We start from the raw sequence: 26,626 nt of genomic DNA on the forward strand, positions 1-26,626 counted from the left end.
GTCAGAGACAAGCAAGACCGTGACACAGAAGCAATCCTCAAAAACTGCCTTTGCACCATAAAAAGAAGCATACATAAAGATGCTTCTTGGAAGCATGGTTGGAGAAGTCGCAACTTTCGGTCAAAACCGACCGAAATATTTTGGTTGCGACCTATACTAGCATGAAATGTAGTGCAAACCTGCATGTATACATAATTTTGATCGAAACATTCAAGTTTCGGTCAAAATTTCGGGTGATCTCGGTTATACCGTTTCGTTTTGTCAAAACAGTACAACCATGCATTAAAAAGATCTAAAGTGGATCGAATCCAACAATGCTTCGATCGACTTTAGACCTCATTTCGGAAGTTTTGTGTGAAACCTAATCTGAAGGCTAAAAAAATTCAAATCTGAGTGGATTATGGCCATTCCTCTTCCACTTCTTTGTGGAACAAGCTGTTCTAACCTTGTGCAAGACATCAACAACAAAGATTTGGTGGGGATTAGAAGCACATTGGTTGAAGATTCAAACTTAGAGGTTAATGTAGTCCTAGATGGGTAGGAGACCAACAAGAAGCCAATAACCAGGATCTACTATGAACTGGTAAACTAGGGTAGGCTAAATTGGAAATTTTGGCCAAATTAGGGTTAGGGTTTGATTGAGTCTAGGGTTTGAAGTTAGGGTTGAGGTATTAAATTTACCAATTCATTGTCAAAAAGTGATTCAGTTTTACGGTAAAACCAGAAGAATAATGGGAAATAAAACATATGGGGAAACCAAGAGAACCATGGGAAGTAAAACATATGGGAAATCAAGAGAACAATGGGAACCCAAATATATTAGTGTAGGGATGGGGTAATAAATCAGAAGTACTCCTCAAATTTCTCATCTTTAAAAAGAGCATTTCCTTCTATATTGCTGCAGTTCCAATCCTTTCCTCAATAATCATGTCACTACGAGCTTTCCTTGGTTAATTAAGAAGGCCTTGGGGATGTAGAGGATTAAGAGAAGAAAATTGGGGATGGCAATAATTTTAAACTTAATTGGTTGCAAACAGTTATTGGCAGCAGCTTGTTTATGGAGGAACTTGAATAAAAATTGAATCTTTGACTGAAACTAGAAAGTAGAACTTGAAGAGAACCATCCGGGCTTCACACCGCAAGGTGTAGATTGGATCAAACACCAATCCCACCAGCCCTGATCAAACACAAGACAAATCTTCAATGGAAGACAGCAGCAAAAAACTTTTTCATTATCAAAATTCATCTTCCATACTTGCCCCCACTTACAACCATAAAAGACTAAAAACTCCTACATTAAAAGAAAAGGCCTAACCCAATCCTTAACCTATTTGATAACCTAAACTGGCTAGGAAAGTGAAATAACAAAGGAAATAGACTCAAAAGATGGCTGGACTTATAGAGTCCTAATCCAGCCCAACTTAAAAACCTAAAAGAAAACTACTAAAATCACTTAAATTGAACCATTGATTGAACCGGTTCAATTTATGAACAAAAACACCCAACATAAAACCAAGTATGGAACTAAAACAAATAATCCCATATGCAACCTAATTACCCATATTTTAGGCTCATAAAAGTGGCCTATTACATAGAAAACCCATGGGATCAAAGGTCCAATATGTATGTAACCTAACCCTAGACTTATTACCATCAAAATAATCCTCTTTTGGTGATGTATCTGCATCAGAGGTAATACCCGTTTCCCTTAAACTTATTTTTGCAAAAAAACAAGGTAAATTTTTTAAGCCCGCCCGGACCTCTTTCTGGTATTGGCATAGAGTAGGAGACAAGGAAGGGCAGGGAACGTTTGCTCATTTGCATCATTGTGCTTTCATGTGAATTGTGAACTTTTTATTTGTGAAGTCAGCATTAGTGACTACACACTTGCATCTTTGATGTAATATTCTGAAATTTATTAATATAAGTAATTTTTCTCCACCTGTCACTTTCAATTGAATATTTTAATTGTTATATTTATATTTGGTATGTTAAAAGTACTAAATCATGCAATTGCACCTACGATCAACACAATAAAGATGAACAAATTGAATAACAGAAGCTGCCCACTGAACCGTTCTTCTCTGCCTGACCCCTTCTTTCAATGTTCGACCACTTTGGGAAAGTGCCGCCTCCACTCAGGGTCATAGTTGTTAAGGCGCCTAGGCGAACCAAGGCAGTTGAGGGTGTTAAATAACAAGGCGACACCAACCAGGCGACAAGGCATCGTTTAGACGACAAAGGTGACACCATAATTCAACGCAAGGGTAACGCGTTTGGAAGCCTAGGCGACGCCTTGACAACTATGTTCAGGGTACCCTCTCCACCATCCCCTGATCCTAGACCTTGGTCTCCCATTTTCTCTACCCCCCAATCCCCCCTCCCGCGATGGTTTCTCTCACCACTTTGTCCCTCCCACCATTATCAGTGGCTCAAAAACAGCCCACTACGAAGCAAATCTCCTTCTTCATGAAGTAAAGAAATGGGACAACTGCCTAGTGGGGCACTTTATGGAAACCCGTCCTCCCTTCCCTCTTGTAAAAGCTTCTCTTTCGTAGCATTGGAAAACAAAGGGTAGTTTTGAAACTTACCAGCTCGACAATGGATTCTTTATCTTTAAGTTTGCTGAAGACGAAGACAAAAACCGTATTTTGGAAGGTGGTCCCTGGAATGTTGGAAGAAAACCCCTCTTTCTCCGGCAATGGAATCGCTATCTTCAACTGCATCGTCTCGATTTCAGCACTCTTCCTCTATGGATTTCACTTCCTGGTCTCCTCTTGCATTTCTGGTGTGAGGAGGGTCTTAGTGTGGTTGGCTCGATTCTGGGAAAGCCTCTCTACTCTAATGGTAGAACAAAGCCGTAGGATCGTCTCGCCTTGGCCAGAATCCCCGTGGAAGTTTTGACGGATACTCCCCTGCCTGCATCCATTCTCGTGGTTGATGACGAGGGTTCTCATTCAACCAAATTGTTCACTATAACTGGAACCCCCCCCCCCTCAGTGTTTATCTTGTGGGGTCTTTGGACACTCGACTGAAAAATGCTCGATTTCACATATCCCTTCCATCGCTGCTTCCCCAACCCTTTCCTCCCATGCGACAAACCCTCCAACCCCTGCAAACATCTCCTTGGCCCCCTCCTCTTCTCATCCCCAGCCTCAAACTGTTGAACCCCAAACCAACATCATTTCCTTGTATCCTCCCCTTGATCCCTCTTCCCCTTCGCGTGGTCGCCGTCACAACTGTCTGCGCAAAAAATCCCATTGTCTTGCATCCGCCTCCTCCTCCCCTTTCAGCCATAAGAAATCCTATGTTTGCCCGTTCGTCCTCCGATCAAGAACCAACCGTCAAAATCATTTCTTGGCTTTGGGAACAACCCCTGACCAGTCTGACCTGACCCCTCCTACTGCTGGCAATTCTCCTGTCCTTCAAGAAACTCTTCTTCCCCCTCTGTCCCTGTCGCTTCCACCTCTGTTTTTCGTCCAGTTTCTATTCCCAGCTTTCCTGTCGCCTCTCCCTTTTCTGTTGTGCAAAACCCAGTTCCTTCTCCAAGCAATCTCCCTCGTATTTCGTGTCTCCCTGCTCTGCTCCCCCTTCCTTCTTTTTCCTCTTCTCTTGGTGGCTCAGCAGTGTGGACCCCTCTTTCCATTTAAAAAATCGCAACCATCATGGCCCTATCGCAAGACCATCAAACCCTAGTTGGAGCAGTTCTTCCTATGGGGTCATACCCATTGGACCTCTCCCCATTCGACCTGAATAACCTTTCTTCTCCACCCGCCTCGAATTCCCCTGTTTTGACAGAAACTCAATGCCCTCCACTCCTTCGATTGCCAGCTCTCGTCACCCCCTAGCCCCCGCCCGGCGAGCTCTGCCCCCTCCCCCCTCAAGACTTACCGTTGCCTTAGATCAAAATCTATCCTTCATAGGCTTAGCCATGTGAGTGTTGCAAACCCCTAATCTTCATCTCAATGAATTGTGGCCCTATTTGGAACGTGACAGGGTTACACTCCCCCTCAAAACAGTTGGAAGTTCGCTCCCTGCTCAGGTCTCTCCATACCTCTCTTTGCTGCCTTTTGGAGACTAGAATCAAAGAGCCTAATGCCTCTCGAATTGTATATGCCATTTCTCCCTCTTGGTCTTCTATTTTTAACTACTCGCACCATCCAAATGGTCATCTTTGGTGCCTTCGGGACCCAACCTCCATTAAACTCCAGCACCTTGTCTCCTCCCCTCAACTTCTCCACTTCAAAATCTCGGATCCAAATGGTAACCACCCTTTCCTTTTTACAGCCAACTATGCCTTTAATATTGCAAATGATAGGCTCTTTCTTTGGAAGGATCTTAGAAGAATTGCTATCCAAGTGGGTTCTCACCCTTGGGCTATGAGTGGTGATTTCAATGTTATTAGATATGGTCATGAAAAGAAAGGAGGGGACCAGCCTCTGGATTCTTCAATGGAGATTTTCAATGATTGCTTGGATGATATTGGTATGAATGATTTGAGATGGACGGGTCAAGTTAATGAATCCTGGCTCAGTACATTTCCTTTTTCTAATGCCTCTTTTGGCAACCAAGGTATCTCTGACCCAAACCCAGTCATGATGTGCACACACTTAACAAACAAACAGAAGCGGTATCTCAAGCAAATGGGGAGTTTACTCTACCCAAACAAGCAAATCATCAAGCAAATACACCACCAGCAAGCAAAATGAACATCAGTTCCTTAAAGATAGCTAAGTCAAACACACCTTCTACACCTTAGCTTCATTCCATAACTAATAATACTCAAATAATGTAACACTTCAACCAACAACAACTATTCACCAAACCATAAGTCATTTTAGATGAAACAAAGAAGCAAACCAGAATCTGACGGTACTTGTGAGGCTGTAAGAGAATGAGTTGTACTCCCAAACCATGCCATCTCACCAATTGAGTACCTAAGTGTTTGAAAGAGAACCCCTAGGCGATTCTAACAAACAAGGTCTCATTCCAAAAGATGGTGTGATCAGGGAGAATCGAATGCAAGAGTGTAGGTGAAGGAAAGAGATGGGAGAAATCGTAGTGTGTAGCTGATGTGCTACTCTCACCTATTTAATTCATTAATAATATCCTTGGAATTACATAGGCCACGGAGGTAAAAGGTAAAAATGACAAAAGATAAAATTACAACTCAATATGACTTGCAATAAACTAGTAACTAAAGTACCCCCAAGACATAAACTATAATACAGGAACCCTTTTCCTCACTACTGCTGAATGAAAAAATTACCTCAATGCTAGTCTGCCCAGCCTGCAAAAAAATTAATATCTTTGTGCAACAAAACCTCTTAACTAAATAGACTGCTCATTAAGTGACTCAAAACAAAAGAAAAACATTGAGTTCTATAATAAGAACTTAAGTAGACCCCAATTCTTGGGCTTTGGGAAAGATAATCAACTGAATTCAAATCATGCAGCTAGGTTTGATGACCATCTTGGGGACTCAAATGTTTACTGGAATGCTGCGTACAAACAAAGTCCTGCAGAAGTGATTTACCTTCTCACATTTAAGCATATCAAGTATGCCCTCCAAACCTTCCGGTTCAGCAGACGACAAGATATTCTTGCCACTAGCAGTGATATAACTTCTCCACTTTGTCAACCATGAAGATGGCAATAAGTAATACTTACAGCCAGGAGAAAGTGCAATACTCTTCCCGAGAGCTAACTTCTCATGATTCTGACGCTGTTTAAGTTTGGATGCCCTGCAGCATCGACATTAAAGTCAAGCCATTGAACAGTCATATTAGCTCCACATTTCCGAAGATCTTTGAAACTACCTGAGGCTATCCTCGAAGTATGCCACCTCTGTTAGCTCCACTCTACATTGAGCACAAGTTTCTGAATCCACTGGAAAAGTTGAACAACCCACTACATCATCAGGTTTTACAGCATTAGAACTTTCGTAGAAGAAGAGCCAGACACTCTCAGGAACCAATAGACGCTTAGCTCCAGCAGCTTGTTCCGGCAACAGTGATCCATGAGGGCATCTAATTGAAGCTGTAGGCCCCACATCTGCTTCACATGGGGAATTTACATTTTTTTTGCGTAACCACTGTAACAACCTATATAAATGAACCAAATCATACAAAAAGATGGAGTAGGCCAAAAATTTTCACTGGTAAAAATAAGCAAATACGAAAAATGCTACCATGTTCTGGAAACATAATACAGAGTTCCATCTAGACCCTTTCCAGCAAGTGCAGCCTCTGCAAGCTCCTTCATAGATGCTCTTCGATCCCTGTAGTCCTCAGCACGAACTGTAGTGTGCGCTCCATCCATGAGGCAATCAATACAGAAGTCACAATTGGATAGTGCCGGGCCCCCACCATACTAGATTTTGCAAGCAGACTAGCACATTAATAGCCTCAAACAGAAGGGAAAAGAGACAGAAGAATAGCACAGAACAAAATGACTGACATACAAATAGAGAAATTGGGATGGTTACACAAACGCAAACAGTAACGACGTGAAACAAATAATGGACAACTACTGATGCAGTGTAAGAACAATACAAACTGGGCCCTTAATTGTCCACATGGGTTTGGTTTTAACCAGCCCAAACCAAGGCCTATTCTGGTCATCAGTTTAAGCTATGTTGATGCAGAACCCGGGTCAAAATACCCTATTGAGTTCACTTATGGGCCCACATTTATGGTAAACAAATCAAATAACAATGACAGTGGTAATTTTCCAACTATAGAGACAAATCATGCCTCAAAAGAAGATAACAACACTTTGGCTAATATCAGGAATTATTCTAAAGAAAAGGTCAGTTCAGGAACAAATATTGAAGGAGATGATGAATGAGATAAATAAAAATTAAAAGGGCATACTTGTAAATATATCAATGGTCTTTATTACAACTTCAAGAGCTCATCTTCTTAACCCAGTGGCGAGCCTTGGGGCAACGGTTAAGTTGCGCTATTGCAACCTATTGGTTGCAGGTTCAAAACTTGGAAACAGCCTCTCCTGCAAAGCAGGGGGGTAAGGTTACAAACATTTGCCCGTCCCAGACCCTGTGGTAGTGGGAGCCTCATACACTGGTTCGCTCTATTTTATTTTCCTAACCCACTATGAACAGAAAACCAGCGTAGCAAGAATCCACTTTGATTCAGTGATCTCCTCCTTGTGAGATCTAATCGACTACTTCAAGCACCAAATCACTTCACCAAGCCCTATTGAATCCAGCCAGATTTAGTTCCAATCATCAACTTGAAAGGTGAACCCTGAAACCATGGACTGGCAGTAAACATTACCAGTGGAGATACCAGTGATGGTTTTGGGAATTGTGACTTGTGTCTAATGGGCAACAGCCCAACTTTATTTATAATGTAAAAGAGAATATTCTACAATGGTTACAGGACAGAATTACCCCGATTGACAATTCTACCCTTATACTCATATTACAATACTCCCCCCTGAACTAGGTGCATGGATATCACAAATGCCCAACTTACATACAAAAGAGAGAAACACTTTGCTAATTAAACCCTAAATAAGAAAATCAGCTAACTGCCTAACTGGTCCCCTGATCTCACAAATGGAATGCAAATCAGTCCCTATTCAAGCTTTGTTTGATGAAATGGCAGTCAATCTCCACATGTTTTGTGCGATCATGCTGGACTGGATTGTGAGCAATACAAATAGAAGATTTATAGTCCCAGTAAAGCATCATAGGAAGAGAAATAGACATAGCCAAGTCTTTCAACAGTCCCTAGAGAAACATTAATTCACAAAAGCCATGGCCCATAGGACGGTGCGGAATTCAGCTTGGAGCTTGATCTGGCAACAACAGCCTGTTTCCTGCTTCGCCATGCAACTAAGTTACCTCCAACAAAACAAGAAGTAGACCGTCTATCATCAGGGGAGCTAGCTCAGTCAGAATCAGTAAAGGTTTCCACTCGTAGGTTGTCATGAGGTGAAAAGAGAATTCCCTTTCTAGGGGCAGATTTCAAATACCATAATATGCGAGTAACAACCTCCCAGAGTGAAGTATAAGTCATACATGTATTGACTGACCATGTTGATAGCAAAGGCAATGTCTAGTCGATTAAGGGATAGGTAGACTAATTTCCCAACCAACTGTTGATACAGACCTTTATCCACAAGTTCACAAATCTGACTAGAGAGACGAACATTGCTTCAAGAGGAGTGTCTGAAGGTTTACACCGTAACATGCCAGTTTCAAATAACAAGTTCAAAGTGTCTTTTCGTTGAGAGAGAAACACTCCATTGATAGAACTTGCAACCTCGATGCCAAGAAAGTACCTCATCTGACCAAGGTCCTTGATCTCAAATTCCTTATCAAGATCTGACTTGAGACGGGAAATCTCCTCAGTGTCGCTGTCAGGGACAACAATGTCATCCACAAACGATAAAAATAACAATCTTAGACCCAAATCCCTTGATGAATAGGGTGCCGTATGCATTACTTTGTGTGTAACCAAAGGACACCATCGACCCATGAAACCTCCCAAACTAAGCTCTTGATGACTGCTTTAATCCGTACAAGGCACATTTCAGCTTGCATACTTTCCAATGAGTCTTCTGAGTAGCAAAACCCAGAGGAATATCTAGATATACCTCCAACTTTCAGTTCACCATGGAGGTAGGCATTTTTCACGTCTAATTGTTACAACTCCCATCCAAGGTTAATGGCACATGACAAAATTACACGGTTAGGGTTCATCTATGCAATCGAGGCAAATGCTTATTTGCCTCCTGGTAGTCAAGTCCGTAGCTCTGCACGAACCCCCTAGCAACCAACCCGGCCTTGTACCGATCCACAGTACCATCCACATTTTGTTTGACAGCAAATACCCATTGGCAACTCACTATCCTCTTTTGAAGAGGAAGGTGAACCAAGTCCCAAGTACTATTCTTCTCCAAATCCTGCATTTCTTCAATCATAGTTGCCTAGTTGGGGTCTTGAAGAGCCTCCAGTCAGTTCTTAGGAAGAGAGACAGAGGACAAAGAAGATACAAAAGCATGGTACGATGGGGAAAGAGACTCATACAAAACCACCTAAGACAGCGATGGGAAAATCTAAAGAAGGATCTGAAATAATAGGAGATTTAGGAGAGAAATTACCAGGAGATGGCAGATCTGATGTAGGAGGTTCTGGTTGACTGGGTAGGGTAGCTGCAGCTATGCTGGTGTCTATTTGCTGCCCACGAGCACGACGGGTATAAACAAAAGGAGCTGAAACCAATGCAATAGATTGGGGTTCCCCCTGGACAGGAGAATGATCCTCACCAACAAGAGGATGCATATCAGGCACCAAACCATGGAGAATCTCCCCTTGACGAGATGCCAGAGAAAAATAGGGTGCAGCTTCACTAAAAATTACATCCGTACTGATACATGCAGCGGGACAGAGGATGGTATCATCTGTAGACCTTCTGCGTAGCAGTGCGTAGCGGAATAACCCACAAACACACAGTTCAATCCATGAGATTCCAATTTACCAGGATGTTGGTGGTTCCTTGCATAGCTTTGGTGGATCCTCGAAGAACCTAGAGAGGAGATCAAAAGTACAAAACATGAGAAGGCATTTGATTGATAACGTAAGCAACAGCCAAGACCACCTCACTCCTGCGGTGGAACATGCATCTCAAACATGAGAGATTGGGCCACCTACAGTAAATGGCGCTTCTTACGCTCAAACCCCATTCTGAGCAGGTTTGTCAATACAACTTGTATGGGACATAATTCCCTGAGCTGCAAGATATGCCTAGAATGCACAATCTTTATACTCCTTCCCATTATCACTACAGAGAATCTGAATTTTTGCATTGAACTGGGTACAAACAAGATTGTGAAATAACTAAAAACAAGTAAAACCTTGACTCTTATGGTGCATCCTGTAAAGCCAAGTAACTCGGGTATGACAATCAATGAAAGACGCAAACTATTTATACCTAGAAACAGAAGTACAACAAGCAAGGGCCCACACATCAGAATGGATTAACATAAACAGAGAAATACTTCTAATATTTATACTAGAATAAGAGGCTTGTGAGAGATTCAGAACGAGCATTTTCTATACATAAATATGCCAAAATTATAAACCTTTTCCATGTTCTCTAAGGGAGGAGTTCTTTGGTTTTGATTCTAGGTAGAAAGAGTTTGCTTGGCTAAAATGCAAGCATCAGAAAAAAGTTCCTTGGGATTACATCTGGAAAATAAATTTGGAAAAGTTCTAACTAAAGTGCCCACTGGAGGGTGTCCTAAACGCCTATGCCAAAGAAGCAAGTCAGGAGAAGCAGCAAGAGCTGAAGCAGAAACGATCTGATGAGTATGACGGTGAGGTAGAGGAGCTTCGTTGAGCAAATAGAGACCATCATGAACCCTACCTGAGCCAATCGTTTCCTCCATTTTTTTTTTTTGGGTGAATAAATATATATTACCAGGCCCAAGGGGGGGCCGGAAAAGAGAAAAGGTACAAGGGGGGAAAGGGGGGGGAAACCAACGTAGGCAGAGGTGGAAGAGAAAAGAGAGACCTGGTCAAGGCCCCAAAAAACAGCAATATGCCTATTTCTAGGGGTATCCCTGACTGTGCAAAGTTGGCTGCGACTGAGCTTGGAAGAGACTTCAAAGGAGATGGCTTTCCAAATCAGATCAAAAGATCGGGAGTTGGAAGTCCATCTCCTAAGATTACGCTCCATCCAAATGTGGTGGATAGCAGCTCCAAAAACCAGCTTTCCTATAGTGTCGCAAATGGAAGATCCTGAAAAGGACTTAGCTACCCAGAGCCATTCACGGTCAAAGTGGAGGGGATGCTTGTTGCGGTGCCAAATGGAAGAGAGGGCTTTTTTCCAGATGGTGGAGGTGAAGGGGCAGTTGAAGAAACGGTGGGGGATGTCTTCAAGACCATTCCAGCAAAGGGAGCAGGCAGGGGAAGTAGGGATACGGCGATGGATGAGGAAGGCTTGGGTGGGTAGGCAATAGTGAAGGGTTCTCCAAGTAGTGAAGCTGTGGCGGGGGTTGTGGCCCTTGAACCAGACAAGGTTGTGCCAGGGGACAGTTGTAGAGATGGGTCTAACAAAGCTCCAGGCTGATTTGAAACTGAAGAGGCCCTTAAGGGAGGGTAACCAAATGGTTTTATCGGCATGGGGATGGGGGAGGGGAGGGGAGGGAGGGGGGGGGGAGAGCAGGCCAGATCCGCGAGGTACAATAGGGGGAGAGACAAGGAGGGGGGGACCAGGAGCTAGAGGAGATGAGGCAGGACAAGGGGCATTCTTAGGAAGGCTAGAAGAGTAGATTGCCATGGGGCTAAGAACACAGTAGAGGACTCCAAGGGGATGCCACGGGTCAAGCCAGAGAGAGGTGGGGGTTCCTCTAAAAATGGAGGTAGAGATGGCACGAAGAGCAAGAGGGCGGAGGGCGAGGATCTTTCTCCAAACCCAGGAGGCATCAGAGGGGGTGGAAACAGTCCAGATAGAGTCGGACTTGAGGAGGTGGGAGTAGACCCAACTAACCCAGATGGAATCCTGATGGGAGGAAATTCTCCAGATTAGTTTGAGAATGCCATCCGTGTTGGAGTCTTTGATTCTCCGTATCCCCAGGCCTCCCTCAGCTTTAGGGAGGCAGATGGACTTCCAACTAATGGGGTGGAGGAACTTGGAGACATCAGATCCTTTCCAAAGGAAGGAGCAGAACAGGCGCTCCATTGCCTGGATGGTAGCTTTGAGAATTCCGAAGATTCCACTCCAGTAGATGTAGGTGGCTTAGAGGACGGAGCGGATGCAGACAAGGCGGCCTACATAGGAAAGGAGCTTGCTTTTCCAAAGTTGGAGTCTCTTGCGAATTTTATCCAACATGGGAGCACAATGGTGGTTGGAAAGCCTGGCCGGAATGAGAGGAAGGCCAAGGTACTTGACAGGGAGAGGGCCAATGCAAAAGCCAGTGAGGTGAAGAAGAGAGGCTTTGTCCATCTCAGAAATGCCAGAGAGGAAGATTTTGGATTTGAGGAGGTTTATGCGAAAGCCGGAAAGGGTTTCAAAGAGATGGAGGGAGTCCATAATGGCAGCGATGGAGGAATGGGAGGCTTTGGAGAAGATCATTAGATCGTCCGCAAAAGCCATGTGGGTGAGATTGATGTGTTTGCATTTGGGAATGGGAGAGATGAGGTGAAGATCAGTCTTGGATTGGATGCTACAAGAAAGGACTTCCAGGGCAATGGAGAAAAGGTAGGGGGAGAGTGAATGCCCACCTTGGAGCGGAAAAACCCAGCCGGAGAGCCGTTGACAAGAACTGAGAAAGAGGGGGAGGAGATGCAAGCATGAATCCAACGGATGAAAGCGGGGGGAAAACCCATTTGAGATAGAACACCACAGATGAAGTCCCATCGAAGAGAGTCGAAAGCTTTGTGGAGGACTATTTTCATGAGGGCAACAGGGGAGTGAGATTTACGGTCAAATCCCCGCACAATCTCAGAGCAGAGAATGATGTTGTCTGCGATGCTTCTCCCCTTAATGAAAGCAGATTGATTGGGGCTGATTAGAGAGGGGATGACCGCCTTGATTCTGTTGGCAAGAATTTTGGCAATAACTTTGTAGATGAGATTGCAGAGGGAGATGGGTCTGAAGTCAGAGAGGGAAGAGGCTCCCTCTTTTTTAGGGATGAGGCAGATGAAGGTATGGTTGATCTGGACAAGTTGGCTGGGTTTGTAGAAGAAGCTCCAGATGGCTTTAAAGAGGTTCCCTTTGATCGAATCCCAGCAAGTAAGGAAAAACCCCAAGCTGAAACCATCAGGACCGGGAGCTTTGTTGGATTTATGGGTGTGAATAGCCCTGGAAATCTCATCGTCAGAAGGAATGTTGATGAGAGATTCCACTAGATGGGGGGGAAGGAATTTGTTGATGAGAAGGAGGACGAGACAGCAGCTTTGATGTCATGGACCGAGGTAAGAGGGGAGCCATTAGGAGAAAGGAAGAGGGTGATGGAATTTGAATTCAGCCTAGCTTTGAGGGAACAGTGAAAATAGGCTGAGTTGGAATCTCCCAGTTCAAGCCACTGGATGCGAGATTTTTGGCGCAAGAAACTTTCCTCAAGAGAGGAGAGAGAGGACAGCTCATCAGAGAGGAGTTTTTCCTCTGAAGCCAGGGAAGGGTTAAGGGGGTCAGCTTGGAGTCTGACTTAAACAGAGGAGAGATTGGATTTGCAGGAGGAAAGCCTGGAGTTTATGTTGCCGAAGGTGGAGAGATTCCATCTTTTAAGGGCAGCTTTGGTATTGCAAAGCTTCCTGGAGAGAGCTATGAGGGGGGAGGGAGGACAGTTGGAAGGAAGAGATGGTGGGAGGTCCACATGTTGAAGAATTTGAAAGGCTTAAGGCCGAAAGAGGAGTAGGGTTGGATGAGGTTGTGGCAGGGACAATGATCAGAGAAGCCCTGGGGAAGGAAATTAGCAAGAGAATGGGGGGAGGTCGATAGCCAAGCCTCATTGGAGACGAAGCGGTCCAGCTTGCAGGCAATGCGGTCAGGGCCGACACGCCGGTTGTTCCAGGTGAGGTGGGAGCCAGTCCAACGGATGTCATCAATGCCAAGGTCTTCGAGACACTCATTGAAGGCAAGGACAGAGGAAGAATCTATGGGTCTACCTCCGAGCTTCTCAACTTGGGGACGCACAACATTGAAATCTCCTCCTAAACCCCAAGGGATGGAGTTTATGGAGGAGTTAAGGTGAGACAGCTCGAGCCAAAGGGAGGACCGGTTAGTAGCAGTGTTGCAGGCATAGACAATCGTAAGAAAGAAGGCGGGGAGGGAATTGGGAGAGGAGCACTTGAGGTGGAGGAGCTGGGAGGAGTAGTGGGTGAGGGAGATATTGAGCTTGGAGGGATCCCAGAGGAACCAGATCCTACCAAGGGGGGAGTGGGCGTAATTGGTGAGGAGGGACCAAGAGGGAGCTATGGAGGCGGCTATTCGGGCTGCATTATCTTGTTGGACTCTGGTTTCAAGAAGAGCACAGGAGGAATGTAAGGATTTGATGAGGGACCCGATCTCTAGGTGCTTAGCCAGGGAATTAAAGCCCCTGACGTTCCAAAAAAAGCCTTCAACCATGAGCACTATAAAGGAAAAGGCAGGGTGCGCACTGGGGGGTTGCTACGGTAGCAAAGACGAGAGAAAACAATAGCCGGATCGCAGACAAAGGGCCTGCGGGGGGGAGAGGGGGAGGGGGAGGGCACCCGGGAGGGATGAAATAGGGGAGGGGGGGCTAGGGGGGAATCCAAAAGAGAGGGGGAGGATACAGATCCTGAAAAAGGAAATGAGACGGGAAAAAAGTAACTTTACAGTTAAGGTAAGAAGTGAGATGTAATGTAGTCCTAGATAGGTAGGAGACCTACTAGGAGCCAGGGTACTGGGGTCACACATAGGCTGGCCGATTGGGTTAGGGTTTAGTAATTTAGGGCAAAACTAGGGTTAGGGTTGGATATTGGGAAAGGGGTTTATAGGGAATTAATGGGCAGGTCTAGAGGGCTATTATGCTATAAAAAAGTTAAGGTTTGGATGAGTATTGAAATTCTGCACTTTTGGGCAGAATTGAATTTTAGGTCAAATTAGGGTTAAACTTAGGTTTAGGTCAGGGTTGTCTAATATAGTAATGATGAGCAGGTGTAGGAAAGTCTAATGGTATAGGTTTTATGATGTTTGAGTGAATGGAAGTAGGTTAGATGAGTTGGACAGCAAGATAAGATTATTTGAGACAATTCCTAATAGAGGTAGGAGAAGGAGATTCTAGGGTTTAGGGTGGTGGGAGTCTGATGAAACTTGGATCGAGTGTCAATAATGATGTAAGGGATGTATGCTGAAAGTTTGGTTTGAAATTGATCGACAGATTTGAAGTTATAGAGGAATCCTACTTAGGGTAGGAGTGAGAAGAAGAAGGTCTAAACAAAGTTCATATTCAAACTTATTGGATTTGAAGAGATCTTCAATGGCAGTAGCTTTGAAGATGAACAATGGGGTCTCCCGATCTTCACGATGCAAGGAGTCGATTGGAGATCCACCAATCCCTTCCACCTTGATAAACCCACAAGGATGCAACACTCTCAAGGAGCAACAGCAGCAACAAAGGCAGCAAGCATAAAGCTGAGTTTTTATTAATCAAATGCAGGCCTCCCATACAAACTTATATAGAATAGAAGACTCAAAAATAGACTTAGACACTAAAAAGGAAAGGCCTAATCCTATCCCTAACCTATTAGCTAACTTAAACTGACTAGGAGACTGAAATAGACTCAAAATAGAGTACTAATCCAGTCTAACTAAACAACTAAAAGAAAAACTAATAAAATCACTTAAATTGAACCATTGGTTGAACCGGTTCAATTTAAAACACCAAATAAAAAGCTAAGTATGGGAGCTAATACCGCATGCAACCTATTTACCCATATTTTAGGCCCATAAAAGTGGCCTATTACATTAGAAACCCAAGGGATCAAAGGCCCAACATGAATGTAACCCAACCCTAGACTTATTCCCAATGAAACAAGCCATATTTGGTGATGAATCTGCATCAAGATGACTGATAGAAATAAGATTGGTAGCAAAATTAGGAACAAGTAAAACTGAATTCAATTGCAAAGCAGGAGAAAATGTGATTGGCCCCTTCCCAGACACAAGAAAGAGAGCCATCAACAATGCAAACTTTGTCTTTACCAGAACAAGGAGAATATGTGAAAAACAGGTTGGTAGTACCATCATGTGGTCAGAGTCACCGGAGTCAATAATCCATGGACGGGAAACAACGGATGCACAATGACCAACAAAATAAATACCTGGCGATGCAGAACCCGAAAGGACCAAACTAGAAAATGAGGGGGAAGCTGGATTGGTAGAGGCAGATGAGTCCAATTTGGTTACCAAATGTCGGAGAAACTTAGTAAGCTCATCCTGAGAAGTGGTAGGGGCAGCACCATGTGGATAGTCAACTGCAGCAATCTCAGTATAGTTGGCGGATGGTTTCCCACGACCACTGCTTTTGTTAGAATAGGCAATGCGACGACCATGAAGCTTCCAACAAAATTTCCTTAGTATGCCTCTCTTTTACACAATAATCACACCGGATGGAGAGACTGTCAGAACAACCATTGGGACGAAGGACCCACCATTGGACTATAAGGGAGGACCAGAAAAAAGGGCTGATTGGTCCTGTGAAGGAGATAGCAACATAGCAGCCCAACGACTATCCTCGAATTGAATGAGAGAGTAGACCTGCCGCAGAGTAGGAAAGGGATCACGGTTAAGCACCTGAGATAAAATCTGGTCATATTCCATATTAATTCCAACATGAAAATCATACACCCTGAATTTATCTTCACGTTTCTGGAATTTAATAACCTCTGTAGGAGTAGAGGCCTGGAATGTATCATAAAATCCAATTCCTACCACAAACTTCGCAACTCATAATAATACTGGGACAGGCTGAGTTCCTTCTACTTGGTCTCATGAAGTTTCTTACGCAATTCATAGACCTGCATCGTTCCCAACCTATGAATAGGTTTCCTGAGCAGCTTTCCAAATCTTGTCAACAGTATCCAACAAGAGATAGCCCATAGCAAGTTGGGGTTGCATACTACTGAGAAGATAAGACATAAACATAACCAGGGAGTTAGCAAGAATCCATTGCTCCTATTCAAGACCTTCAGTGCTGGGCTTCTTCTTCGTGCCAGTAAGATAACCCAAATACTAGCGGGAATCAATAGCAAGATAATAGGATCGAGACCACGTCAAATAATTGCTCCCATCCAAACGAACGGAGACTACAAGGAATGTAGGGAATTCGTCATGAGAATCATGAACTTGCGCTTAAGTTCCAGATGTAGCTGTAGAAAGATCTGACAACGCCGTCATTGTTACCAACAAAAAATAATCCCTTAGGATGCTATAGAAGAACCAGAACAAGCCACAAAACTGAAGAATAGATGCTAGAATATCAAACAATCTCCAAAACATCCACAAAAAGTGGAAGCAGCCCTTCAAATCATGAAAGAGGACTGGGAATGCAAAAAGAGGAGGGAAAAAGCCCTTGGTGGTGGAGAAAAAACACCACCTAGAGTGGTGGAGGTGATACAGGTGGTACCTCTGCTCTCTATTGTGCTAGAAAGGGGAAGAGAGAGAGAGAGAGAGAGGCCGAGAGGGAGGGAGGCGGTAGAACATGGCGGCAATGGCTAGGTGATAGCGGCAGTGGTGGCTAGGTGTGGCAACGCTGGGGAGAAATTGAGAAAGAGAGAAGAGAGTAGAGAAGAAGCTCGAATAGGGTTTGGAATCCCTAGGTCGATTATACTCTGATACGATGAAGGTTTGGGGAATTGTGAGTTGTGACTAATGAGACACAACCCATCCTTATTTATAATGTAAAAGAGAATATTCTAGAATGATTACAGGACAAATACCCCTATTGACAATTTTACCCTTGTACCAATATTACAACAACCAGGCTTGGTTATCACAATAAGAAGCGTTTTAAGACATTTATCACTAGCATTGGAATCGCCTTTGATGAGTAAACATGCACCCAAGATATGGAGAGGAACAAAGAAGGGGTGAGGAAGGATCAACCAACTCATGGAGTCCGACAGCACCATGAAACAGGGTAAGCGTAAATACGTTTAAGAAGTTCAAAGGAAAAGATTGCGAGAGAATGGAAAGAAGAGGTCGTACCTTAGCAAGGAAGAAGAATAAGAGAAACAATAGAAGTGGTGGTCGATCATACTCTGATACCATGAAGGTTTGGGAAATTGTGACTTGTGTCTAATGAGAGTCATGAGACACAACCCATCCTTATTTATAATGTAAAAGAGAAAATATTCTAGAATGATTACAGGACAAATACCCCAATTTACAATTTTACCCTCGTACCAATATTACAACAACCAGGCTTGGTTATCACAACAAGAAGCGTTTTAGGACATTTATCACTAGCATTGGAATCACCTTTGATGAGTAAACATGCACCCAAGATATGAAGAGGAACAGAGAAGGGGTGAGGAAGGATCAACCAACTAATGGAATCAGACAGTACCATGAAACAGGGTAAGCGTAAATACGTTTCAGAAGTTCAAAGGAAAAGATTGCGATAGGATGGAAAGAAGAGGTCGTACCTTAGCAAGGAAGAAGAATAAGAGAAATAATAGAAGAAGATATGCGAGAGGGGGAAGAACGATCGCACAAGGCACGCCACGTAGGCACTCCAAAAACCCAACTATTCAATTCATTGTCAATTCTAAATCCCAATAGTAGTGTGCATGCCAATAAATAAAGAAGAAACCCAACATGAAAAGAAACCTATTATAGTTTGGAAACTCAAAACAATTAGGAAACTAAATCCTAGTTGGTATCCTACTTAACCTACACCAAATAAAGATCACATGTTAATCCCAAAGTACAAATAAATAAAATCCTAAATTACTCAACTAGACCAAAGACCTGAATTTGGACCCGGTCCAAGGTAGTGCTCCTGCATCATATGTGTTGATGTTATTTCAGCCCACTAGGCCAACTCTGTTTCTGCCCAATAATGGCCATTGATCAGCAATATTTGGAGGAGATTTTGACAGTTATGGTGGGCCCAGGGACAGCTTGCATGGATGAAGAAACTATGGAAGATTTATCAAATCTGATGGGGCCCATACTGACCATTGCGTGGGAGATAATTGAAGGGATAGTGCAGCCTTACATATAGATATGTTAGATCTTTGTGGTTATCGCATGGGCCCCATCTGCACAGCTGGCATGGAAGAATGATTGCTGAGATCTTTCAACATATTAAGTTCCATTATGGTCCAGATTAATAAGTAGAAGCTTCTATTTTTCAGTTTTCAGTTTTAGAAAGTAGAGTCCTATTATTGCAAGAGAATATTAGGAAGTTTCTATTGCTGATTAATACTCTCACATGCATGGGCAGTCCTAACTTTGTATTTGAAGTATTTTATAAATAGAAAAAAGGGAGGGCATCCCATCGGTTTTGACAAAAGAAAGTTTGATTCTGCTTTGGACTACAGTGGTGGTCTACGGTGGTGAAGCCTGGTCAATCCCTTCCCCTTCTTTTCTGTTTGTTCTTCAACCAACAAGGTGCTGCAACCATCTTTACTGTCGTGGGTCTCATATCCAGGTATTAATAGTGCTGATTTCAATGTTTATTTAAGTGTCCACTACTGTGTTCACGATCCTGCTCTATTACATACCTGTGAAAATCTGTTTTGACAGCATCATATAACAGATTTCAGTCGTTGATTTCTGGCCATCCAACCATTGGATTGGCCTCTTGTTTTGACGGTTTAATTCCCAAACTACGACCCAACTTTGGATCCCATCTTATTTCTGAATATGAAGTTATATGAATTCGCCTATCACCTTCTTTCTGTCTCTTACATTATAAGTTCGGTTCCTACCTGTTTCTCTCGATCCAACCAGTACATGAACTTAAAATTTTACATATATAATAAACCTAGTAGACCATCTTTCAGTTATAATGTAAGCCCCATCTACAGGTTTGATCTTGAGTTATTTTACCTCCTATATTCTGCCCACAGATTCTCGTAATGGTTCACTGTTGATTCCAACCAGTGTGGTATTGTAGTCCACTAATCTGTCCTACAGGTTATTGGTTTACATCAACTAGTCAGTTCTCCCCCCCCCCCCCCCCAAAAAAAACCTTGTACTCACCACATCTTTTCTCAGCCTTACCACTCAATGTATTGTTGGGAACTTGTACAGAAAACGAATAACTGATGACATTTTATCTAATGTGCATGATGAAAAAGCCTTTGGCATAAATACACTGTACAATCTTCTTTTTCTTAAAAAATGGGAAACGCAGGGAAGCCCAGATTTTCAGCAAAATGTCAACTCATTTGAACTCATTTCGTCAAAATTTTGAGCTTTTGCCCTCTTTTGCCCGAGAGCTCTAAAACTCATAGCTTAAAATCTCACGATATCACAGTATCTCGGGCTGGTCAAGATGGCCGAAATCCGAAATATCGCCGAAATAGGGTGTTTTTTCTGCCATATTTCGGCACTCCATCTCGGTGGGGTTTTGGCCATATTAAGGCCTAATACTTCATGTACACCCTTATTTAAGCTAAATAAACACATTTAAACCTTCATATTGCAAAAAAAATGAACTCAAAATGGTGTTTTGGGTTTGCACCCTTGATTGACAGTATACAGTCGTCGACCCTGATGTACAAATAGTTAAATACACATTGATTAGGTACTAAAAGACAAATAAGAAATTTAAACAAAGTAATGAAACAAAAATAAGTCATAACTCATAACTCATAAACTCCATAATAGTCAATAGTTCAATACTCAATAGTCAATACTCATTACTCAATAGTCAATATACAAAGTCACAAGTTCACAACTCACAAGAGTGCAAGACTCACAAGAAATATCACGAAATATCGAAAAATACCCGAAATATCCCAAAATATCACGAAATATCACCGAAATATGAACTTTTTCCATTTTGCCTTGCCATTTCATCTCGGTACTTTCGAGATTTCTGAAATATCCCGATATATCGGCGATATTTCGCGAAATCTTGAACCATGCTAAAACTACAAGAAAACCTCAATATTTTGGCAAAATCTTTCATTTTGCTGCTGAATTAAGCTTGAAGGTCAACTGTGAAGCATCCATTTGACCATTGGATGGATTTGAAGCAAGATTCGGCCAAATTTTCCCCAATTTCAAATTTCCAATATATAGCGCTGTTGTGATGCAATTTGAGAGAGTCTTTAGGTAGACGATGACATGGCTGTCATATGACATAAGGTGAAAAGCTGAACTGCCACTTGGATTCCCAATCCCCCCCCCCTCCCAATGTAATGATGCAAACATTTGTAAACATGCATAAATAGGAAATCCCTGAAGTATCAAGGCAAAATTCAGTTGGGATAAAAATCCCTCCAAAATTTGAAATTAGAACCTTGGCATCAACTATACATGTGAGTTAATTAGCAGACACTTGAGTTGAACAAAACAAAAGTATAAATGTTCCTTGATGATAAATAAGTGTGCTATTGTAAAAGTGAGAGATCACTGATGCGCATAAATTATAAGTACATACCTTAGAGAGCAACTTGGTCCAAGCATTAGCTGACAATCGCTTCATGATGCTAACCTTTGAGACTGGAACTCTACCATGCAAGCACTGAATGGAGGTGTTGTCAAGGACACTGCAGGGGATCAGAAAGTAAGCAATAATGCCCATTTCTCACCATGCCAGCAATTATGCAAGCAATAATAGAGGTGTATAATGAAAGGCTTCTGTTGATTATAGAATACATTATATGATAAATGTTATGCAAATGCTAATTGGTTTGCCATTCGAAATGAGAAAAATATATTTGAAAAAAGAACAAAATATGATAAACATTTAATGCATATAAACATTCACCACTGGAATCATGTTAAGAAGCAGCAGGCAAAATCCAAAATTCAAGCAAATAGTAATAGAACAGAGCTCAAACTCATGCTATCATCCTGGCAGTATCCTACTGCAGAGTTGCTAAAAAAGAATCCTCGGATTAGACAACAATTTGAGGAACCGCTAGAAATCAAAGAGGCTTCAATAACCTAGCACCCAAATGCAACTTGAAATCATTCAGAATAGTTTCCGCATAGAAATATTGTTTTCACATGAAAGAATTCTATATAAGAAAAAACTAAGAATTGTATCTAATAAAAAATGACCACCATGACACCTTTTCTTCACTAGAAATCATTGTATCCATTAATGCTGATGAAATATTAGAATGGAGAGAATGACTTGTGTCAACGTGTAATGTAGTCCTAGGTAGGACAAGTCCCACTAGGAGCCAATGTACGAAGATCACTTAACAAGGCAACTGGTTTGGGACAGCTTAGGCTAAATAGGTAGAAATTAGGGTTAGGACTAGGAGTTTGAGTTAGGGTTTTATGTAGTAATGATATGCAGGTTTTAGGAAGCTAATGGTATAGGTTTAATTAGGTTTAAATAAGAAATTAAAATTCCAGAAATTTAGGTTTAGGGTTTTGGGTTTTAGGTTTTAGAATCTAGGCTGAAACTAGGGTTTAGGATGGGATTTCAAGGCTGGACTTCAGGTCGAGTTTTACTGGCAGTGAGGGGGTGGTTCGACTGAAATTTGGTTGGGTTTTGATAGCTGGTTAGGTCTAGACAGGTTTTTGGGTTTTTGGGTTTTAATGGTGATGGAGGGATTTAGGGTTTTATGGATTGTTGAGGCTGCAACTGAGATCGAGTGGAAGGGTTACTGTGATGGATCTGTGGTTAAAATTTGAGTGTAAACTGATGAGGGAATAGGGCTGTAATGGCTATAGATGAAGCTAGGGTTTATGGGAATCGATTGGGGAATGGAGGTCTAGGGTAGAGGATAAGAAGAAGAAAGGTTATTTGCAGAATTCTGTAATAACTTACTTGTAATGAAAGAACTTCAATGGCAGCAACCTTGAAGAGACTTGATTGAAGAAGAAGAAGAAGGACCTCCCGATCTACAAGATGCAAGGAGTCGCTGGAGTCCACCAGCCCTCACCTTGATATTACTCACAAGGCAGCCTCGATATTACACACAAGGCAGTTCTCTGAGAAGAATAGCAGCAGCAGCCAAAAACTAACAGCAGGAACGAAATTTTTAAATCATAAAACTTGTGGGTGGAGCCTCTCCCACTATTCTATTAAATAAAGAGGCCAAAGGCCTATTCCTAAGTCTATTACAAATCAACTCTCTCGCTTAAATCGTGGAGAGGTGACCAATTTTAAAACAATTTAAAAACTTAAAAGAAAAGACTCTTCTACCCCTAATGACTTAAAAACAACTTAAACTATTTAAAATAAAGAAGATTCCCTAGTGGCCAATAGGATACAAGACCCTCTTAGCCAATAGGATCACTTCACTTAAATTAAACCAATTGAACCAATTGGATGCAACCAATTTAACCCGGTTCAATTAAAAACACAAAATAAAAACTAAGTACGGAAATAAACTCAACTAAACTAAGGCTCCTACTAAAACCCTAGGTTTAGGGTGGCTTCTTCAATTCAAGGAGGCTAGGATCTGCATCAATGTGACAAGGCCAGCTTTATTTATAATAGAATAGAGGAACATTCCAGAATAGAGTACAAGACCAAAATACCCTTATGACAGTTCTTTCCTTGTACCCATATTACAACACTCTCCCTCAAGTTGGTGCATTTATATCTATCATACCCATCTTGCTAACAACAGAAACAAATAGCTTAGGACTCAATCCTTTGGTAAGAAGATCAGCAAGCTGGTCATCTGCAGGAACGAAAGTAATGCGCATCTTACCACTATCAAGTTTCTCCTTGATAAAGTGACGATCTATCACCACATGCTTTGTTCGATCATGATAAATAGGATTATGAGCAATGCTGACTGCGGAATTGCTATCAGAGTAAAACCACACAGACATCTCAACCTCAATTCCAAGATCTTGCAATAAACTTTAGAGCCAAAAAGGCCTCACATATACCCTGGGTCATAGCCCGAAACTCGGCCTCTGCCCTAGAACGAGCCACAACAGGTTGCTTCTTGCTCCTTCAAGTAACAAGATTCCCCCCAACATAAGTACAGTAGCCAGAAGTAGAAGGCCCGTCATCAGGTGATCCAACCCAATCTGCATCAATTCTGTAGACAGCATCCAAGTGTGTAAATAGGAATCATGCATGTACTGGCTTCCCAGACTTACTGCAAAGGCAATGTCTAGACGAGTGTGGAACAAGTAAATCAAACGTCCTACCAATCACTGATACTGCTCCCTATTCACAGGTTCTCCTTCCTTTAACCGAAGGTGACAATTAGGTCCAACAGGGGTGTCTACTGACTTGCATCCCAACATACTTGTCTCAGACAATAGATCCAATGTGTACTTCCTTTGAGATAATGAGATTCCTTTGTTAGAGTAGGCAACCTCAATACCTAGAAGTACCCAAGCATCCCCAGGTCTTTGATCTCAAACTCAGTACCCAGAAATGTTTTCAAAGAATCAATCTCCTCCTGGCTACTCCCAGTGATGACTATATCATCAACATATACCATCAACATAGTCACATGTTTGGTAGTCCTCCTAATAAATAGTGTGTGATCTGCATCGCTCTGCTTGAACCCAATGGAGATCATTGCTTTATGGAACCTACCAAACCATGCCCGGGGAATCAAATCCTGGTGGAATATCCATGTCGACCTCCTCAGTCAACTCACCATTCAAGAATGCATTTTTTAAATCAAGTTGAAATAAGTTCCATCCCTGATTTACTACATAAGACAGGAGGACCCTCACAGTGTTCATCTTATCCACTGGAGCAAACGTCCCTTATAGTCAATTCCATATGTCTGGGTGAAACCTCTAGCAACCAGCCTGGCTTTGTATCGTTCAATGCTCCCATCAACCTTGTGTTTAACCGCAAACACCCATTTACACCCTACACCTCTCTTTCCCGGTGGAAGCTAAACCAAATCCCACGTGTTATTTTTATCAAGGGCTCTGATCTCTTCCTTCATAGCTTCTTTCCAATCCGAGTGTGCTATTGCCTCCTGCAAAGAGTTAGGAAGACACACACAAGACAGGGAAGCAAGAAAGGTCTGAAAAGTAGGAGTTAATGAGTCATAAGAAACAACATTTGAAATTGGGTGTTGAGTACAACTACGTATACCTTTCCTAGTAGCAATAAGAAGGTCAAGAGTAGGATCATAATCTGAAGGAGGAACAGATGGAAACTTACCAGAGGGTTCAGAGGTAGCAGAACTTGGAACCTCTACAGTCAATTTTAGAGGAACGATGGTAGTAGGCCTGTTCTAGTCGAGATTTTCCTTCCTGCCATATGTCAGTAGTACTTATCTCCCTGAACCTTTTTTCCATTACCCGCTGATTACTTAGCTGAATAATGGGTTCAGTGGGCACAGTAGCGGACACAAGAGTCTACCCCTCAATAGAAACCTCACCATGCTGTTCCTAACTAGTAACCCCATCCTCAAGAACATCCTCTTCTTCCCAAGACAGATCTATGGGAATTTGAAGGACCTCCTCTTGGTGAACAGACTCCCCCCCAGAAGAGGGACAGGGTAAAAGGGAACATTTTCCTGAAAAATAACATCCATGGAAACAAAAAATTTCCGAGAAGAAGAATGGTAACATTTATAGCATTTTTGGGTAGCTGAGTATCCCAAAAAAATACAACGAAGACCCCTGGGGTTTAATTTCCCATGCACATGATGATTCCGAACAAAAGCAACATAGCTAAAAACCTTGGATGGAATAGGGAAAATGACACTACCTAGAAGAGTTTCAATGGAGCTCTTATTATTTAGGACACGAGATGGCATCCTATTAATAAGAAAGGTTGGCGTGGTGATGGCATCTCCCCAAAATCGAACAGGGACATTCATAGCAAACATTAAAGACCGAGCAACTTCAAGGAGATATCGGTTCTTCCTCTCTGCCACTCCATTTTGAGGTGGGAGTATCAACACAGGAAGTCTGGTGAACTATCCCATGGGCAGAAAAATAAGACTGAAATGCCCTAACCAAATGTTCAGTGCCATTATCAGACCTTAAAATTCTGATTTTTGCATCAAACTGTGTTGAAACCATGTTGTGAAAATGCTGAAAAAAAGAAAAAACATCACTTTTCTGGTGCATTAAATAAACCCAAGTAGTTCGACTAAAACAATCAATAAAAGTCACAAACCATCGAAAACCAGAAGAAGAAACCACACGGGCAGGGCCCCACACATCAGAATGAATTTAAATTAGAAGGAATAAACTTCGATTACCCAACAAAGGGTAGGGGGATCTAGTTTGCTTTGCAAAAATGCAAGAATCACAATGAAAATTGTTCAAATTACAATCTTTAGAAAAACTAGGAAATAAACTAGTAAGAGTTCTTAGCGGTGGATGTCCTAATTGACGATGCCACGTATGTAAATCAGCAAATGCCTTAGATCCAATTCCTGGGAGAGAAGCCACAGTAGATAGTGCAATAGGAGGCTGCTCTAACAGGTACAGGCCACCTTCCATCTTACCACTTCCAATTGTACTGCCCGTTTCCAAGTCCTGAAAGACACAATGAGAAGGAAAGAAAGTCACTTTACAATTGAGCTCATGTGTAATGCTACTAATGGATAACAAGTTAGTAGAAAAATGTGGGACATGAAGAACAGAAGATAAAGAAAGGGAAGGTGAACAATTTATAACTCTCTTGCCAGATATAGGAGAAAAGGATCCATTAGCAACTCGAACTTTATTATTACCAGCTAAAGGATAATACTGGGAAAAATGTTTTGGAAAACTTATAATGTGGTCGGTAGTGCCAGAATCAATAAACCAAGAAGTGGATTTGACAGAGGAGCTCTGACCATAAAACAAAATACCTATAGAAGGACTAGCAGAGGGAGGGACAGTAGTGGCAAAGGCAACACTAGCATTGGCCGAAGGTGCTGAAGTAGTAGATTCCAGCCTTGACATCAAACTCCGCAGGTTGGTCATCTCATCGGTAGAGAGAGGTGTACTGGTTGTACTAGAAGAATCAACCTCAGAGACGGACTGATGGGCAGTACTTC

General features: G+C 42.4%; 1 protein-coding gene across 1 annotated transcript in view; it reads right to left on the minus strand.

Annotated features, from left to right (window-relative positions):
* Positions 1-26,626, minus strand: part of LOC122658126 (ubiquitin carboxyl-terminal hydrolase 26-like) — an 86,318-nt gene that overhangs the window by 11,705 nt on the left and 47,987 nt on the right. Inside the window, exons 6-9 of the mRNA XM_043853027.1 lie at positions 21,118-21,226; positions 6,191-6,372; positions 5,820-6,104; positions 5,537-5,744 (exon numbers count right to left, since the gene is read on the minus strand). Coding sequence (XP_043708962.1) covers positions 5,537-5,744; positions 5,820-6,104; positions 6,191-6,372; positions 21,118-21,226 — 784 coding nt within the window. The remainder of the gene's footprint in view (positions 1-5,536; positions 5,745-5,819; positions 6,105-6,190; positions 6,373-21,117; positions 21,227-26,626) is intronic.

This window comes from Telopea speciosissima, chromosome 4, assembly GCF_018873765.1.
Source record: "Telopea speciosissima isolate NSW1024214 ecotype Mountain lineage chromosome 4, Tspe_v1, whole genome shotgun sequence".
NCBI lineage: Eukaryota > Viridiplantae > Streptophyta > Magnoliopsida > Proteales > Proteaceae > Telopea > Telopea speciosissima.